This window comes from Condylura cristata, unplaced genomic scaffold, assembly GCF_000260355.1.
Source record: "Condylura cristata isolate star-nosed mole 26May11 unplaced genomic scaffold, ConCri1.0 scaffold00032, whole genome shotgun sequence".
NCBI lineage: Eukaryota > Metazoa > Chordata > Mammalia > Eulipotyphla > Talpidae > Condylura > Condylura cristata.
In genome coordinates, this window is record NW_004567133.1 from 5641357 (window position 1) to 5659654 (window position 18298).

Sequence of the window (18298 nt, forward strand, 5' to 3'; positions counted from 1 at the left end):
GGTACAGCTGTTTCAGCATGAGTTCAATCTCCAGCCAGGGAGCTGACACACATGGCGTGGCAGACCTCTTCCAACCTGCCCCCTGCTCTCCTCAGCAGTGTACTTTGTCGATCTGCCTGCTCTGCTCCCCACTCTGTCTCTGGTGAATCCTCTCACTGCCCCTGGTCTGTACCCCAGTTCTGTGTGCATAAATAAATCTTTAAAAAAATATGATACTGTTTGGATACCTGGATGAGATTTTCTGAAGTTTATTTCTAGGAGTGGAATCAATGCATGTCGAACATGTCCTAGCCAGTCTTGCGTATAGTCACTCTCTAGCTTTGTGGATGCTGGAGACTAGCTCTGGCGAATAGGGTTGAGGAGAGGGATCTGAAAGAACCATTGGAAGCAAAGAAATGACAGACACAAATAGAGTTTAAGAGCAGCAGGCCCAAGGGATGCAAAGTTCAGTACGAGTGCAGGCGTCCCGAGTGCTAGAGCAACTCGTAGTATTCAGACAGATCGCCCCTCAGGCCAGTAACAAGGCCATGGTTCTTTTATTTCTTGGTCTTCAGCATTCTGGCACACACTCACCGTCAAGCTTCTGCATTATTAGGTTTTGCCCTCTTTTCTAATTTAGTTTTGTTTCCCAGACATAAGAAAGAACATCCTGATCTGTATACGGCCAGTCTTCCAACTCCTGCTAGTCAGTCCTTTAGCCATGACCGATCTTCCAGCTATGACTCTGATATTTTCCTTGTCTCAGCACTTAATGCCATAAGGGCCTCCAACAGGTGGGTCCCCCATGGGTGGATTTCTGTGGATCAGTAATGAGTGTAATGGTTGTATCTGTACAGAACACACAGTCTTTTTTATTGTTATTACTCACCACACAATACTGTATAGCAACTATTTACATACCATTTACATCATATACGGGATAATGAGTAAGCAAGAGATGATTTAAAGCGTAGTTGTGTATCGATTATATAGATGCAAATACTTGATATAAGGAACTTGAGTGCTTTGATTTTGGTATCCCCTGGGGTTCTAGAACCAGTCCCATGTAGAAACCAGAGACTGACTGTTCTGTCAGATTATTCATCAAAGTACTTGGACCTCTACAAATCCATTATCAAGAGCTAGAATGTTCCAGTTTCATCTCCCCCAACAATTAATCTGGGTAGGATTTGGGAAGGACATGATAAGAGATTGCTCTTCCTGTTGGTCAAAGAGATTGATCACCTATCATGTGAGTTTTTTCCCAAACTCCCTTGATTAGAAGTCTATAATGAGCCCTGACTCAATACTGTATACTGAGCTTGGTACTTTGCATCATCTTATTTGTCCTCAGATTAAGCCTGTGAGGTAGGTGGAATAATTATTCCCATTTTACAGAAGAGAAAGAAGCTTAAAAAGATTCATTAACCTGCCTAGATCACACAGCCACCTCATGCAGAGCTGGACGTGGCACCAGGATTTGAGGTGGCCTGACAGGACTCGAGTCTTAAGACCAACGCTGGCACTTCAATGTGCCACAGTTCAGCCAGGAGCTTGAGAGAGTATAGATGTGGCAACAGCTCTGGGGGGAGCTGAGGTGCTGTACTTCTTACAAGCTGCTGACCACACCTTAGCAAGATGCTATTTTTGCCTTTTTTCTATAGCTCTGCATCTTTGAAAGCTTGTGTCTGCCCACTCCTTCCATTCCAATGCTCCAGCTCTGGTCAGTCAATCTGTTACAGGGCAGGGAGAGGGGCACCACTGGACCCCCAAATGTAACACCTTCACAGAGTCCCATAGGACTGACTGCATGTTCTTGTGGGTCCCAGCTCAGAGGGGAGTGGGGTCTAGCTCAGTACATCTTACATTCGTTGATCTGTGTCATTCTTTGTAGTTTGTTCTTGAAGACTCCTACTCTTGTGTCTGCCAAATAGTAGTTACCTAATGTGAATACATTAAATTCCTTGTCCCACACATCCCAAAGAATCACCATCCATTTCATTGTGAGAGCCAGAAACCTAATTTAATTTTTTAAAGAATTGTTTATTTATGGATATAAGAACTGGGGTACAGACCAAAGGTGCTACAGTCCAGAGGTGTGGGTGGGGGTGTATGTGTGAGGATTCACAGACAGTGGGAAGCAGAACAGGCAGACTGACTGAAGTACACTGCTGAGGGGAGCAGTGGGTGAGACAGGAGAGGTCTGCTGCGCCTTGTGGGCCAGCTGCCTGGCTGGGGAATCGAACCTGTGCTGCCATGACTGCTGAGTGTCTGCAGATGGCTTCATAGTGCTGCATTTTAACCCCAGGCACCACTAGAGAGGCCTCCCAGTTTTATTTATTTATTTATGCATACAAAACTGGGGTACAGGCCTAAGGTGTGGGAATTGAGAGGATTCACCAGAGACAGGCGCAGAGCAGGAGGATGTACTGAAATACACTGCTGAGGGGAGCAGCGGGCGGGTCAGGAGGCTGGGTCACTTCCCTGGCCGGGGATCGAATTCATGCTGTGGCGGCTGCGACAGCTTCATAGTGCTGCGCTTTAACCTAGTGTGCCACCAGGGAGGCCTCTTAGTTTTATTAATGACACCTCCTTCACCCCACAGGACCTCCAAACCCAAAGCAACTCACCTGCCCGCGCCTGCCCGCAAGGATTCCACAAGGGGGCGCAAGGACTTAAGTTGGATTGGTGGGGAGGAAAAGCCAACTCCACGCGTGGCTGGTGGGGTTCTGGGGATGCCTCAGACGCAAGGGCTTGGGTTGAGAGAGACAAATTGTAGGCAAGGTGGCAGTGCCAGACGCCGAGGCTGGGGGCCGCTGCTCAACATTCATTCATTCAACACTGAGCACTGGAAGCCCACACCAGACGCGAGCAAGGGAAAGGTTACCGGGAGCCAGATCTGTTCGCTGACATTTCTAGAGACACCGTTTCCAGAACCTCAAGAAGCCCCACGATCTCGTAAGGGAAGCAGTCAGCCAGGTGGGCGTCGCACGTCCCGCGATCAGGGACTGAGGGGACTTAACTGCTTCTCCGAGACGGCCTCTAAGGTGGCCGCGGTCTGAGCCGGAGCGCGGCCAACAGCGACGCACGGGCTGCCGTGCGGGTCCGGGGTTGCCCCGGCGACGGGCCGCGGGTCACGTGACAGGGGAGCCGGCCCGGGAGCCCAAGCGACTGGCTGGTGGTGGCGCCGCGGCTTCCGTAGTCGGGCGGCGGGTCACGTGTGGAGGGCTTCGAGCCCAGCCGGGCTCCAGCGTCACATGACCGGCCCCCAGGCAACATGGCGGCGGCCGTGGTGCAGCGCCGGGCCTGAGCGACAGCCAGTGTAGTGGGCTCCGACGCAGGGTGAGGGGCGGCCTTAGCCTAGGGCGTGGGCGCCGGACGGCTGGGGCCCTCCTCAACCTGCACGTCCCGGACATCACCCGAATTCCCCACCGCGGGACGGGGAGGTGTGACAGGGCCCGGGTTCCATCCCAGCCGTGCTCTGTGCTGGGGGGCAAGCTCCTTCCGGTCTCTGGGCGCACCGCCCTCGCCTGGGTTCCCTCCATCCTCGTTTCTCCAGCCTCCTCCCCTCGCAGGTGGGATCGTCGGTGGGACCGCAGCGCGGGCGGGCGCGGTCTCCCGGGACCATGGCCGGGCCCGACTCCGCGCCCTTCCTCAGCCAGGCGGATGACACGGACGACGGGCCGGTGCCCGGCACCCCGGGGTTGCCGGGAATCATGGGGAACCCGAAGTCCGAGGATCCGGAGATCCCGGACCGGGAGGGGCTGCAGCGCATCACGGGCTTGTCTGCGAGCCGTTCCGCTCTCATAGTGGCTGTGCTGTGCTACATCAACCTCCTCAACTACATGGACCGCTTCACCGTGGCTGGTACCGACTTCTGGTGAAGGGAGGCGGTGAAGGGAGCTCGGTCCCGAGGGTGGAGATTTGTTGAGGAGCGCATGCTGACTCTTCTCTTTCCCAGGTGTCCTTCCGGACATCGAGCATTTCTTTGACATCGGTGACAGTAGCTCCGGCCTCATCCAGACCGGTGAGTAGGGCCCTGCCTTTCAGGCGCACAACATCTCTCCTTTCTTTATGGGGGCTGCCTGCTGGCGTGTCTGGGGCTTCATTAATGATCTAGCAGTGGGAGCGGGAGGAGCAAAAGACTGATTCTGCCCTGGGGCAGCTGAGTTCAGTTAAGACAAGTTTTAAAGAGGAGCTGGTTTAGTGTAATGGTTAAGACAGACCTGGTTTGAAGTCTCAGTTTTCCACCTACTCAGTGTGTGATGCCAGTGGGCACGACCCTCAGTCTCCCTAAGCCATTTCTTAGGGAGACTTGAACTATTAATAACCCAGATCACCTGGGTGATATGAGCCGTAAATGAGATAAGGCTTGTGAAGTGCAGAGTGCAGTGTTGGGAACATTGTAGGAGAGGGTGTTTGAAGTGGGGACAAGTGAGTTTTACTTGAGAACATTCGATTGTGGGAGTGGCCAAAGGAGGGCCAAGTCCTCCTGTCCCTCTTTCAGTCATTTCTTGAATGTTTCTGAGCACCTGTTATGAGTATTTCCTGGAGAAGGTGTTGATAATATTTTAGTGACTGTTGTGTTCCATCAGCCAAGGATAAGACTTCATTAGCAAGCCCATTTCTTCCTTTTTTCATGAACATGTGTTTATTGAGCACCTGATTTGTGCTAAGCCATGTGTTAAATGATAGAAACATAGTTGTGGCCAGTTCAGGCCTTGTCTTCTTGGAGCTGGTATTCTACCACATGCAAACTAATAATGAGATAATTTTCCATAGAAATAAGGGTTGAGTGAAAGAAAATAGTGTAGTGAGAAGGGGGCCGGGTGTGTGGGGGTTGGGAATGTAACTGAGCTGGAACATGATGACACTAAACTCTGTTATGATCAGAGAGCAGAGAGAATATTCCAGATAGTGGGGACAGCAGGTGTCAGAACTGCTGTCTAAGCTAAGATGGCAATTGGGATGTTGGGGTGCAGGGAAGGAAAAGTAGGTGAGCATAAGGTTGGGATGGGGGTTGCGACTGGCTCTGGTAGCTCACTGTGGACCATGGTATGGAGTTTGACTTTTGTTCCTGGTTGGGTCAGGGAAAGTGAAGAGTCATCTAGTCCCTCCGTTCTACAGTGGCAAGTTTGAAAGGCATTGAAGCTGGGCTGGACTGTCCTCTGGCAGGAAGCTCTGATGGTTCTGGAGTTAGAATTATTCCTGCCCAGTCCATTCTCCCCTGTCCCCCAGGTGGGGTGGGAGCCTGGGGTAATGGTGGCAGGGCTGGCTGTGACTTTCTGCTTCCTCCTAGTGTTCATCTCCAGTTACATGGTGTTGGCCCCTGTGTTTGGCTACCTGGGGGACAGGTACAATCGGAAGTACCTCATGTGTGGCGGCATTGCCTTCTGGTCCCTGGTGACACTGGGGTCATCGTTCATCCCCCGAGAGGTGAGGACTCAAACTGGCTCCTGCTTCTCCCCATCCCACACCCCACTCTACCACTCATCTTTGCTGTTGCCCCTTGGGGTCTTTGCAGCCTGGGGAACCTGTGCATCCGACCTGTTGCATGCCTGAGTTGACCTGCCCACCAGTCCTCTTCCCATTTCTTCCAGAACCACCTTCTAGCCATCATTCCCTCTGCTGAGCATTAACGCTCCCCACTCACACCAGAATGTTTCTCTGCTAAGGGAAAGACCACACGTGGGTGGCCTCTCCCCTGCTTCCTAGGCAGGTTTCCCGCAGGCCCCTTGACCTGCCTCCAGTCTGGGTGAAGGAGCAGCCAGGAGAGGCCCTCACTATGCCTGCACTTCCTCTCCCCTCTTGCCTCTTGAGCACTGCCAGCTGACCTCCCGGCCACTCCAGTGCCAGAGTCAGCAGTGACCTTTTGGTTGCTAAATGCTGCCCCTACTGACTAGTCCTGTTCTCACAGACCGCCTGCGAGCCTCTGGCTCAGCTGACCCACCTCTTTTGACTTCTGTGATTCCACTCTGCTTTTCCTCCTACCTCCCTGCCTGTTGCTGCTTTGCCCCTTTGAAATCCCCTGTCTCACTCCCTGCCCTCTGTTCCAGGCACTCCAGGCTCTCCTTGGGTGATTATACCTTGTCCTTAGCTTCAGTTGTCTTTGGTAGACAAGTGAACTCCCACCTGACATTACTCAAGACTGGGGTGTGTTGGGTGGGGTGGCTAAGACAAAAATTAAGATTTACTTTGCCCTTGCTGGTACAAGGTAATGAGTAAGCCTTCTGTTATTCAGTCCTCACAATAGTTGTGTGAACAGTTGTTATTATCCCCTTTTGCAGATGAGGAAACTGAGGCTCAGAGAGGTTAAGTTGCTTTTCCAAAGTCACAGCTAGTAAGTAAGTAGTGGAGCCAGGATTCAAGTTCAGGTCTGTCTGCTTCTAAAACCTAGACTTCTCCTGCCACCCTGCCGCCTCTCCAGTCAGCTGGTGAGGTAGGCCCGGGGGCTGGCCGCAGGGGCTGCCACCCTCGCCTTGTCTCTCCTCAGCACTTCTGGCTGCTGCTCCTGACCCGGGGCTTGGTGGGGGTTGGGGAGGCCAGTTACTCCACTATCGCACCCACGCTCATCGCCGACCTCTTCGTGGCTGACCAGCGGAGCCGGATGCTCAGCGTCTTCTACTTTGCCATCCCAGTGGGCAGGTGAATGGACCTTGGACTTGGTGGAGAGGCAGAAGGGCCTCGTGTGGGGGACATCACTGACTGGCTGTCCCTTCTCCTTCCCTGCTCCCTCCCCACAGTGGTCTGGGTTACATTGCAGGCTCCAAAGTGAAGGATGTGGCTGGGGACTGGCACTGGGCACTGAGGGTGAGTATGGCCATTGCTCATCCCCCAGAAGGCCAGGGGAAGGTTACAGCCTTCTCACTGATGTTGTTACCCCTAGACATCCTGCTTTTAAGCAGCACTTACGCTGCCAAACCTGAAGCTTTCCTGCCTCCCCTCAAAGTCCTGTGCTAGAAGGGGGGGCTGTATTGGCTCTCAGGGTCAGCTTCAGGTAAAGCTGGATCCAGGCCTCCCCGGTTGCAGGAATTTAACCATTCTTTTTCTCAGCTCTGCTTTCCTTTGTGTTAACTTCATTCTCGAGCAAGTGAAAGCTTCAGACATTTCTTTTTCTATTAAAAAGTGGCACCCTGGCTCCTTGAGCAATCGGCCTGAATGGTGTACTGATTAGGTGGGTGCAAGTCACCATGCCTGCCGCTGATTGAGTCACAGGCTGGGGAGGTACCGCTGCTCTCCTGGTCAAGTCTGAGCTACCAGCCCTGCCCGATTTGAATCACATGGACTGAGAAAGGTGGTTTCCCAAAATAAAATTAAGGTGCTATTACCAAAGAGGTAACAGCCTGGCTTAACAAATGGGGGCCCCAAGGGGCAGTTGACCTTCCCCCAGTTGAAGGTTCTGGATCCTTGAGCAGGCTCTGACCTGGCTGTGTGAACTCTTAGACCTGAGCTGCCTTTATCATCCTCACTTTCCTCCCAGCCCCATGGGTTGGGGGGGTGTTCCTACTTCTGCCTGTCCTGAAATGCCCTCTTTGCCCAGGTGACACCAGGTCTGGGAGTGGTGGCTGTTCTGCTGCTGTTCTTGGTAGTGCGGGAGCCCCCCAGGGGAGCTGTGGAGCGCCACTCAGACTCTCCGCCCCTCACCCCCACCTCGTGGTGGGCAGATCTGAGGGCTCTGGCTAGAAAGTAAGTTTAGTTCCACTATAACCCTACTTCTGAGGCCCATAGTGAGGACCGGACCTCACATCTAGGGTCAGACTTAAGTGGCTCTGGCCTTTGCTTCCCTCCCCAGTAAACCTACATGAGGCTAGGGACTCAGCCGTGACTGCTCCCTGCTGGCTTCTGGCTGAATTACAGGTCCCATTCCTGGGACCCAAGAAGGCCCCCTTATCCAGTGCCCTGACCTCCTAAAATAAGCCAGCAAGGGAGTCCCCTCCCCTAACACTCAGGGGAGTCTGACTTCCTTCCTCTTAACTGTCCAACAGTCCTAGTTTCATCCTGTCGTCTCTTGGCTTCACTGCGGTGGCCTTTGTCACGGGCTCCCTGGCTCTTTGGGCTCCTGCATTCTTGCTGCGTTCCCGAGTGGTCTTGGGGGAGATCCCACCTTGCCTTCCTGGAGATTCCTGTTCTTCCTCTGACAGGTACTTGGGAGGGGTGGGACTAGGGGTATGCTGGTGGCAGGGGATCTGAGTGGAGGCACAATGATTCAGCTCAGGCAGGGAGAGTTTGAGAGTTTGAATTTCCACAAGCACTTCCTCTCCCAGAGTCTCCTTCCTGGTCTGAGAAATAGGTAGTTGGACAATGCCTTCCTCTTGGGGCTTTGTGACCCCAGTGCGCTGTGGCCCAATAGGCCAGGCTAGGAGGGTGGCTGGGATGAATCGTCTTTCTCTCCAGCCTTGGGGACAAGACTTGCGCAGTGACTGCTCCCTTCACCGCCCCCCCAGCCTCATCTTCGGCCTCATCACCTGCCTGACGGGGATCCTGGGAGTGGGCCTGGGCGTGGAGATCAGCCGCCGCCTCCGCCGCTCCAACCCCCGGGCTGACCCGCTGGTCTGCGCTGCTGGCCTCCTGGGCTCCGCACCCTTCCTCTTCCTGGCCCTCGCCTGCGCTCGTGGTAGCATCGTGGCCACCTACGTGAGTAGCTGGCAGGTTGCAGAGGGAGTTCTGGCTCCAGAGTACAGTAAAGGTGCACTGGGGCAGGACTGGCATCAGCCGGCATTGCGATTTGGAGCCAATGCTGGGGCAGGAGTATCTAGGTTTGACTCTCCTCTCTGTCCTTTCCCCGCTGTGTGACATTAGGCGGGTGACTTAACTGCTCTGTGCGTGTTATCGTCTGCATGGTGGGAACAATGCCGTTTCCTAGGCGTCGTGTGATTAAGGGCGTCCATAGGTGGGCCTGGCATGTGGTAAATGCTCACCTCTGCTCTTGTGATGAGACCCACTGTCCTGGCCTCCTTTTCCCAGTTTTTCATCTTTATTGGAGAGACTCTGCTATCCATGAACTGGGCCATTGTGGCTGACATTCTGCTGGTGAGTAGGGGGACTGCTCCGGTTACCCCAGAGGCCACCTTGCTTTGCCCTTGAGGGATGGCCCTTACCCCTGCTTCAGACTGAGCCCAGACTGACTTCAGAGCCCCGTCGCGGGCCGGTAGCCTGCCTGCCCCTCCCCAGTCCCACTTGTGCAGTGGGGTCCACCTCTGACCTTAGCCTTGGCCCTGACCTCGTCCTCTGCCTCCTGCCTCTCCTCCTCCAGTATGTGGTGATCCCCACTCGACGCTCTACTGCTGAGGCCTTCCAGATCGTGTTGTCCCACCTGCTGGGTGATGCTGGGAGCCCCTACCTCATCGGCCTGGTGAGCACGTCCCCTTGACCAGGCCTGGGTGGAGTGGGGGGTGGTGCTCCTACACACCCAGTGCAGGCCAGTGGCCAGGGTCTGGCCCCAGTTAGATATCTGCCCTCACAGAGGACTAGGAGGCGCCTCTGCTGGACTAGAAGGAGGTCTTTGCCGATCTCAGCAGTGAAGGCATGGGCCTCACATCAGCGGTACTGGTCTTTTTTGTTCTTCCGGGGGTTGGGTCTCCTCTGCCTGACTTTGCCCTCTCCCTGCCCTTCCTACAGATCTCCGATCGCCTTCGCCGGGGCTGGCCCCCCTCCTTCTTGTCTGAGTTCCGGGCACTGCAGTTCTCGCTCATGCTCTGCGCCTTCGTCGGGGCTCTGGGCGGTGCGGCCTTCCTGGGCACAGCCATCGTCATTGAGGGTGACCGCCGGCGGGCCCAGCTGCACGTACAGGGTCAGTCGGGCCCATCTCAGCCCGCCCACAGCTCCTTGCCCACTGCGTGATGCTCTCTGCCTGGCCCCCTCTGTCTGCCCAGTCCTGTGACGCTCTCGCGGGCCGCGGCTCACTCAGTCTGCTTCGGGTCTGCCCGTGAAGCTCACTCCCCTGTGTGTCCCACCGCTCAGGGCCTCTGCGCCTGCCGCTGCCTGTTGCCTGTTTGCCCCCTTCCTGCCCGCTCGTCTGTGTGTCCAGCCAGCCCTGGCTCCGACTCCCCCCTACAGGTCTGCTGCGAGAGGCAGGGCCGGCGGATGACCGCATCGTGGTGCCCCAGCGAGGCCGCTCCACCCGCGTCCCTGTGTCCAGTGTGCTCATCTGAGGGGCCCGCGTCGCCGTCCTATGCCCACCACAGCTGACTCGGGGTCGGGCCCACACCCTCAGCCGCCCCACTTCTAGGAGGACTACTGGCCGTGTTCCAGCTCCCAGACACTACGTGGGCAGCCAGGCGCAGGAAGCGGGGATCCACAAGGGGGCTCCTGCTCCGGAGCAGCCCCAGGGGCTCGGTGCTATTTGTAACTAAATAAACTTTGTAGCCAGACCCCGAGTGCCTGCCTGAGTCTCCTTGGATGCTAGTGACCTCTGACCTCTGGACTGCTAGGGAGTCCCTCTCCAGGCTCTGCCCCCCAACCCCGGGTGGTCACTCCTGGGGGGCCTCGGGCGAATCCGTGCCCTGTGAGCTGGGTGAGCCAGAGTGAGTTGGCCCAAGCGTGACTGTGAGTCACACGTTTCCCTGGCTCCAGCCCATCAGCTGGACAGGCCAGCCAGGGTGAGGTGGGGGTGGGCGCTGCCTGGGTTCCTTGGCATTCCTCACGTGGCAGCCTCCTTGCGGCCTCTTGGGGCCCGCAGTGTGGCTGGCGCTCTGGCTGCCGGCTGACCTGGGGTGGCCTTCTGCTCCTCCGGGAAGGAGTTGCCCCTGGTCCTCGAGGCCAGCTTGCCCTTCTTGGGGGGCCTAAGGTGGCTGCTCAGGTCTCCTCCCCTTCCCCACTAGCAGGGTGGGGGTGGGAAGGGGGCGGGCGCAGCCGCCTGAGGAGCCCGATGATTTCCTGCCCTCACCCGGCCTCACCACAGCTTCCTGCCACAGGCGGGCAGGCTCGGAGGAGAGGCAGGCGCCTAGCCCAGGGGCAGGTAGGGCTGGGGGCGCAGGGCCCGCACGGGGTGGCCGGTGCCCCCGACTTCAGCCTGGGCCCTGCCCTGATCGCCCGGGGATCAGGGTCTTCCAGAACCCACGCTGACCCCCCTCAGCCCCGCCAGGTGAGGGGACCCAGGGGCCCCCCAAGAGGGCACAGCACCAACACCAGTTGGTGCCTGCTTGGACCTCGTCCCCGTGCTGGCCCACCCTTGCCCTGCTGCGGCTCCGGCGAGAGGGGCAGGCGGCGAGCAGCCAGGCCTAGTTCCAGCCCTCCGCTGCCGATGGAGGCGGCCACCCTGCTCTCCCACGAGCTGGGCCTCCTCCTGCTGCCGCTCCTGGCCGTGTTGCTGATGGCACTGTGTGTGCGCTGTCGAGACCTGCCAGGTGAGCCGGGGGGTCCCCAGATGCCGGACGAGCTGAGCGTCTCTTCCCCCCACTCCCCAACCCCCTAGTCTACCTTGAACTGTTCGTAATTCTGTCCTGCAAAAGGACATACGGTGCTCGGACTCCAACCCCATCTCCTTCCGTCACCCCCATAACTGCTTCGTGGCCCTCTCTCCCCCAGGCTCCTATGACAGCAGTGCCTCGGACAGGTGAGTCTGCTCCCTCAGCCCCTCGCCTTTCCCTCCACGTCTCCCCCGGGCGGGGTTGGAGCCTTTCCTGGCCCCTTACCCAAGCTGTGTCTCTCCTGCCAGTGTGACTACAGGCGGCTTGATAAAACCATCTGGTGAGTACATGGCGGGTCCCCACTGCGGGGCGGGGTGTGTCTTTGTTGAGAGGCATGTGCCTTTGTTCGGTTTTTCCCCTTCTGACTGCCCGCATGGCCGAGGCCTGAGCTGGGATCGGAGAGATGGTGCCTCCTGGTCCACCCCAGGCATAGGGGTTGAGGGGACTCCTTTGCCTTGGACGGTGGGATGCAGGCGGGGTGTGGTGTCTGGAGCTGCTCCTTCAGATTGGCCCTGTGTCCTCAGTCCCGCTCGCCCCTTGGCCACCGGTCTCTTCCTACCTGCCTGTTACCTCCTACCCTCCCCTGAGCCAGCCAGACCTGCTCCCCATCCCGTGAGTACCCCTTTGTCCCCCGCCCTCCAAGTCCTACCCGTTACCCCCTCACCTCCTTGTATTGGGGGCCTCTTTCCTTGTTGCAACCCCCCCTCCCCCTGGTCCCAGAACTCAGCCCTAGGCATGACCTTTGACCTCTGGCTCCCAGGCGATCCCCACAGCCCTCTGGGAGCTCCCACCGCATGCCACCGCCCCGGCAGGACTCAGATGGCGGTAAGCAGGGAGTGGGGGCCTGGCTGCTTGTGAGTCGGGCCCGCCGGGGCTGACCCAGGCTCCCCCTCTCTCTCCCCAGCCAACAGTGTGGCGAGCTATGAGAACCAGGGTGCGTCTGGGGCCCCTGCTTTGGGGGGCTGGGGGGCGGGGGCCTGACCTGCTGTGCTGACCTTAGTGTTGTTACGCAGAGCCAGTCTGTGAGGACAAGGATGACGATGAGGAGGACCCTCACAACGAGGGCTACTTGTGAGTGGCCGGGGGAGGCGGGGGGGTGGGGTGGGGGGACGTGGCTGGGCCTGCGTGTCCAGCTCACTGGTTCTCGACTCCCCCTCAGAGTGGTGCTTCCTGACAACATCCCGGCCACAACCACCACGGTCCAGCCAGCTCCCGGGCCCAGCAACACCGGCCACCGAGACAGCAACTTCTCCAGTGAGTCCCAGCCTGTGACCCCACTCTCGCTGCGCTGCTGCACCCCACTTCCCTGGTGTTTACTTCTTGAAGCTTGGCTACCCCTCTTCGCTTTCTAGAATCCTGTCCTTCAGATCGTGCCCTTCCTGCTCTGATCTGCTGTCCTTACGTTTTCTGTCCTCTTTTGTCTGCGTGAGGTTGCCCCGGCTCTGTTCTTCCCATGCTGCTTTGAAACGCCCTCTCTCTCCTGCCCTGTCCAAATGCCTCCTTGATCTGGGGAGGGCCCTTCCTCACCGCCTCCTGTTCTGGCTTCTCGTGGCCTTGCCACGGCACCTCGAAGGATATTGATCATGGCTGTCTTGAAAAGTCTGGGGCAAGTTTTCTTCTTCCTGCATCGTCGCAGCTTCCTGTGAGCTGCTTTCCTCCTTGTGTTTGGCCTCATCCTTCCTCAGAGAGCATCGCAGGGGCCGGGGAGCCTCCGTTTGGCCGCTCTCCACTGTGTGCTTGCCTGGGCTGGCGCTGCTCTGACCTCGCTTGCCGTAAGGGTTCCCACTCGCCAGCTCCAGCCCGACCTCCAGCTGGTCTGTCCGTTGCTGCTTTTCATTCCCTCACTTGCTCTTTCAACATGGCCTGGGGGGCTGGGGTGGGGCCTGGCGCTGGCTGGAGTTGAGAGAGGAGCTCTCCTTTATGGAGGGCTGATGACACTCCCGAAGAACTTGACAAACCTTAGCTGTCAGCGCTCGCAGCCCGCAGGCGCTGTCTGTCTGTCTGGCCCTGCTCTTCTTGCCTCAGTTGTCCCGTCTGCACAATGGCAGCCATGCCCCCTGCAGCACCTAGGGCTGGGCAGCTGCTTCTGCACAGCCTCCATTTTAATCTTCACAACCCAGCGAGGCGGGTGCTGTTCCTCACCCTGATTCACAGGGAGCAAACCGAACGGGGGGGAGCTTGTCAGAGGAGGCCGGGTTAGTGGGGGCCGCGGCTGGATCGGAGGCCGGCGGCCCGGCTCAGAGCCTGCCTTGCCCATGTCTTCGTGGACACACGAGGGGTGCACTCCCACCCCCCCTCAGCGCCCCCAGCCTGGGCTCCTCTTCTGGCTGCTCCTCTCCCATTACGGCTGTCGCTCTGGCTTTGCCCTTGTCCAGGTCATGGCATTGCCTCCATCTGCGTCAGCTGACCATGGCACGACCTCTGGGTGTCCTGTAGACACTCGGGCTGCTTCTGTCGGGGGCGGTGGGCTCTGGGGCCCTGCCTGAGGGTGCAGGCTAACCATGCTGGGGGCTCTGGTTTCCCGATTTCCCAGCAGTGGAGTCAGGAGAAGATTATGTGAATGTTCACGAGAGCGAGGAGAGCGGGGATGCGTCTCTGGGTGAGTGGCTGGTGCCCCCCTGGCATCTCTGAGACCCACCTCCCTCTCCTCCCCCAGCCTCCCTGTCTGCTCTCAGCAGGCGGCCCACACCCCTTTAGGGGCTCCTTGCCCCCTGTGGTGTCCTCCTGTTCTCTGACCCTGCTGTGGCCTGCCCCCCTTTCTGTGCGGCTGTCCCTCTTTCTGACCTGTCCTCACAGACGGGAGCCGGGAGTATGTGAATGTGTCTCAGGAGCTACAGCCCGCGGCCAGAACTGAGCCAGGTGTGTACAGGGGCCTGGGGCAGCATGGCTGGGGGAGGGGCCTGATGGCAGGGATCTGAGACTGAAGCCAGCCCCCTCCTCACAGCCACCAGGGCTTCCCAGGAGCTAGAGGAGGAGGAAGAGGAACTTCCAGATTATGAGAACCTGCAGGAGCTAAACTGAGGGCTTGGTAAGAGGCCCTGCGCCCCAGTCAGCCTTGCCCCATGGGCTCCTAACCCTCCCCACCACCTCAGCCCTATCCTGGACTCTGTGGTCTCCTACCGCCCTCCTGATCCCAGGGCTCCCCCTTCCCTCTCCACCCTACTGTGTTTCAGTGCAAGGCCAAGCCTGTGTGGGAACCAGCCTAGTCCAGGAGAGCTAAGCCGGCAGCCATGTAATGGCTCTGGAGGACCCCACGTGGCATCCGCCCTGGCTCCAGCCTGACAACAGCCTGAGAATTTTCCCTTAACTTATTGTCACTTTGGGGTGCAGTCAGTGTGCCCCAGCCCTCTGCACCTTCTGAGAATGAATTACCCTGACCCCAGCCCTACTCTGCTAGAATAAAGGCTGGCGTGGTCTGTAAGTGCTCTTGCCTCCAGGGGGCCTTTGGGCTGGGGTCAGGGGGAGAGTGGGATGTCCTGGGGGCCTGTGTGTATCTCCACCCCCCATGGAGGGCCCCCTGCTCCAGGTACTACGTGTGTGGCTAGGTGGTGGCTGGCACGTGTCACCTTCTGAATGTGGCAAGTCTGAGCCAGGCTGGCGCTCCTGGAACTCAGTGCATCTCCCCGTGAGATAGTGCAGGCTGGCTGTGAAGCGGGGAGAGCAGGTGTCGGGGAGCTTGGGGTAGAGAGCAGGTATCTCACGCAAGACCCTGGCCCTTCAGTTTCTCAAGCTTTAAAACAAGGGGGTGAGCTTGATGACCTCAAAGAACTTTTTGTGGCTCTCAGTAAAACCAAACTTAAAAATCGTCCAAGTGCCCAAAAAGTGAATGTGCAGCTCGGAGCTCTTCCAAGTCCCATGTGTGGACAGCTCCCCTGGGGGTCTTCCTACAAGGGAGGTGGGACTCCCTGGGACTGGGGTGGGGCCTGGGCATCTGCGTTTTGGAGGTGCACCCAGGTGACACTGATTCTGCTATCTCTTGAAGTGCACACTGAGTACCCAGGGTCCGGCGGGTACCCTGTGACCATGAGGGGCATGCCTGGGCCAGTGAGGCTGGCCGGGAATCGGGTGGGAAGGGTCAGGAAGCAGGTCTTTGTTCACGGTGGTGGCCGGGCTGGAAGGATGATGGACCCACGTACCCTGGAGGCCTCACTTGGGGAGCCTGCTGGAGAATGATGCCAGCGTGGAGAGCGTGGCCTGGAGGTGGGCAGGTGCCTTCATGATGGTGTCAGAACTGGAGCCCGTCACCCCTGAAACGAACCCCCCCAGCTTCCCAGTTACATGGCCAATAAATTCCCACTTTCCTTCCATCAACTTGTCTTGGGGTTTCTGTCACAAGCAACATAGTCCCGACTGACACCCCACATGTCAGCTGGCGTCCCCTAAGGGGTGCAGACATGATGGGGGCGGGGACTCTTCTTGGAGCTGCTGCCACCTTCCCATCCTCGCCTCATTGAGCCGTGGGCATGCCCCTGTGGTCAGGTGACCCCATTTCACAGACGGGAGAACACAGCTCAGAGAGAAAGGTTCACCCAAAGGCCCACAATCAGAGAGGCAAATCTGGAATTGGCCCCGTGGCTGTCTACGGTGTGGTGAACTACGAGAACCTCACCAGACGCTGTTGCAGCCTCACCAGACGCTGTTGCCAGTATCCCCACTGTGGTGGCTCCCCCACTGGAGAAGTGGGGGAGGGGGCCTGGACGGGGCTGCACAGGCTGGACACCAACAGGTGGGCTTAATCACTTTATTGGAAGGAAACACCTATGAGCAGGGGCCTGGGCTGAGACACAGAGCAAGAACAACCCAGCATCATCAGTCCAGCTGAAGACGTGTCCTCTTACGCGGCCAGCATCTGGGGAGAACGCGTGATGAGTCAGGCACATGGGCAAGGGGCGGCGCAGGAAGGCTCAGGATAGCATTCAATGGCCCAGGGCGGGGACCAGCAGACGGGTCACCAGGACAACGGGACACAGAGTCCAGTGGCTATAAGTGCGTGGCCTAGGCCTCCCTGGTGGCACAGCGGGTTGAAGCACGGCACTGTGAAGCTGTCCACAGCCACTGCAGCATGAGTTTGATCCCCGGCCTGGAAGGTGACCCACTGGCACAGCAGATCTCTCCTGCCTCCATCTACTGCCCCCCTCAGCAGTGGACTTCAGTCAGTCCACCTGTTCTGCTTTCTACTCTTATCTCTGGTAAGTCTTCTCCCTGTGTCTCTGGCCTGTACCCCGGTTCTTGTCTGCATAAATAAATAAATCTTTAAAAAAAGAATAAAAAGAAGTGAGTGGCCTGGAGCTATACCTGCCAGCATAGGTAAGTACCAACCAGAAGTGGAGTGAGGAAAGGAACACCAGGTGCTTTATTTATATGAAATTAAAAATAAGAAAAAAATTGGAAATACAAATGTATGTAAGGGTCTTAAGAGTGGTAATGTTATAGGACAGGGAGAGGGGCACCCTCGAGCCCCCAAACCTGCCCACTCTAAATAGGTTTTGCCATCTGTGGCACAGAAAGGAACGTTAATACAATGGGTGTGCAGTACAGACAAGACAAAGACTGTCGTTTCTAAATCAAGCACACAGTGCTACCCATGGGTAAAAGTCCACCCAAACAGGATGGGCCTAAAGCAAGGCCTGAAAACCAGACACAGGTCTAAAGCACCTTCCGGCAGCGACCATAGAAAAGGGTCAGAAATGGCCAGGCAAGTCTGGGAGGAAGAGAGCAAAATCAAGATAAACGCTGCCATAGTCAACCTCCTTCCCACGGGTCTCTTACCACATCTGTTTCAACCAATCCAGGGCCAAGAAACACGATTCGCTTCTTCACGTGTCTCTGCTCCCTCAGGTCTCCTTCTGGCCTCCATCCTGATTCCTTCCTCCTCAGTCTCCTTTACAGATTCTTCTCCTTCCTGCTCAGCTCTACCCTCCTTTGGGTGGGGCAGAGAACCTGGAAACTCCCCTTTCCCTAAGATTGCGAAGGCGAAGGCGCTCAGGAAGGCCTCTGAGATACGCATAATGTGTTATCCAGCAGGGTACAGAAGCGTTCGCTGTGGGATTCTTTAATGTGCTGGCAATGCTGACCTTGTAATAAGAAGAGAGACTGAGGAGGGAATAGCTGGGATGGGGGTGAGCAGGGGGCTCAGAGACACTTGTCTGTCTGTGCCAAGGGTGAAATGGTGCCTGCCAAGGCCCTGAGGTGGGAAACAGTGAGGAGGCTGTTGGCATTAGGCAGGTGAGAAATGGCACAGGCTAGTTGGAGAAGTGGATGGGGCTAGGTGGGCAAATGAGACATTTGGATGGCGGAATCGAGATGAAGTGATGGTTTGGCTGGGAGCTGTGGGTTGTGGGGTAGTTTGGGGTGACTGTTCCCGGCCTTGGTAATTTGGGGGAGGGGGCATTTTCAGAGCCACTGAGCAACTTCCCATTTGGGTTTCTTGGACCAGGTAAGAGGATGCAGCTTCCCTTTCTCCAGTGGGTAAGCCAGGGGAGTGGGGGAGGGGAAAGGGGGACAGACAGAAAGAGGCAATTCAAAGAGGCCTATGGGCCTGAGACTAGGGCTTCTTAGCACAACCCTTTCAGTGGAAACTGTGGAGGAGAAATAATTTTTTCCCCTAAAGTCTGTTGGAGGAAAGATGGATTTAGTGCTAAGTGAGGACCCTTGAACATTTTCTGGAGTTGCAGGAGGAGACATCTGTGATCAGGCTGTCACAGCTCTCTGGATTTGGGTCCTTTCAGAAGCAATCAGAAGCACAGTCCTAGTGCCCATTGTTTACCTGGGAGGTGGTCCCAGAAAAACACGGTTAGGAGGGGAGTGGGGAAGTGAGACCAAGAGAGGTCAGGTAACAAAGGGTGTGTTCTGAAGCCAGTCAGCTTTGCAGCAGGTGGGGCATAGGTGGGTCTGGGGCCCAGCCTAGGCCA

General features: G+C 57.1%; 2 protein-coding genes across 6 annotated transcripts; both read left to right on the plus strand.

Moving 5' to 3' along the window:
* Positions 1 to 3230: 3230 nt before the first annotated feature.
* SPNS1 (spinster homolog 1 (Drosophila)) lies at positions 3231 to 10348 on the plus strand. 4 transcript variants are annotated; one of them, XM_004692049.2, is made up of 13 exons: positions 3231 to 3321; positions 3555 to 3846; positions 3941 to 4006; positions 5279 to 5415; positions 6473 to 6624; positions 6723 to 6789; positions 7520 to 7665; positions 7965 to 8120; positions 8424 to 8613; positions 8944 to 9009; positions 9233 to 9331; positions 9598 to 9769; positions 10036 to 10348. In XM_004692049.2, exons 2-13 carry the CDS (start codon positions 3606 to 3608, stop codon positions 10128 to 10130), a joined length of 1587 nt encoding a protein of 528 aa, XP_004692106.1. In that variant the 5' UTR covers positions 3231 to 3321; positions 3555 to 3605; the 3' UTR covers positions 10131 to 10348. The 4 variants fall into 4 exon arrangements, with proteins under 4 accessions (XP_004692106.1, XP_004692105.1, XP_012587467.1 ...); XM_012732013.1 differs by having other exon boundaries at positions 3248 to 3554; positions 3638 to 3846; XM_012732012.1 differs by having other exon boundaries at positions 3252 to 3321; positions 3638 to 3846.
* A 755-nt stretch (positions 10349 to 11103) lies between these two features.
* LAT (linker for activation of T cells) lies at positions 11104 to 15232 on the plus strand. Of its 2 annotated transcripts, XM_004691699.2 has the most exons (12): positions 11104 to 11324; positions 11506 to 11533; positions 11636 to 11667; positions 11912 to 11999; positions 12148 to 12212; positions 12292 to 12321; positions 12401 to 12458; positions 12547 to 12641; positions 13924 to 13986; positions 14184 to 14246; positions 14332 to 14415; positions 14561 to 15232. In XM_004691699.2, exons 1-11 carry the CDS (start codon positions 11222 to 11224, stop codon positions 14406 to 14408), a joined length of 702 nt encoding a protein of 233 aa, XP_004691756.1. In that variant the 5' UTR covers positions 11104 to 11221; the 3' UTR covers positions 14409 to 14415; positions 14561 to 15232. The 2 variants fall into 2 exon arrangements, with proteins under 2 accessions (XP_004691756.1, XP_012587259.1); XM_012731805.1 differs by lacking the exon at positions 12292 to 12321.
* The last annotated feature ends 3066 nt before the right edge of the window (positions 15233 to 18298 follow it).

Excerpts from the sequence above, each read along its gene's own strand:
- SPNS1 (XM_004692049.2), top strand. The coding sequence starts at position 3,606 with ATGGCCGGGCCCGACTCCGCGCCCTTCCTCAGCCAGGCGGATGACACG. Across the intron at positions 5,416-6,472 it reads CATCGTTCATCCCCCGAGAG|CACTTCTGGCTGCTGCTCCT; the intron begins GTGAGGACTCAA and ends GTCTCTCCTCAG. Across the intron at positions 6,790-7,519 it reads ACTGGCACTGGGCACTGAGG|GTGACACCAGGTCTGGGAGT; the intron begins GTGAGTATGGCC and ends CTCTTTGCCCAG.
- LAT (XM_004691699.2), top strand. The coding sequence starts at position 11,222 with ATGGAGGCGGCCACCCTGCTCTCCCACGAGCTGGGCCTCCTCCTGCTG. Across the intron at positions 12,459-12,546 it reads CCTCACAACGAGGGCTACTT|AGTGGTGCTTCCTGACAACA; the intron begins GTGAGTGGCCGG and ends ACTCCCCCTCAG. Across the intron at positions 14,247-14,331 it reads CGCGGCCAGAACTGAGCCAG|CCACCAGGGCTTCCCAGGAG; the intron begins GTGTGTACAGGG and ends CCCTCCTCACAG.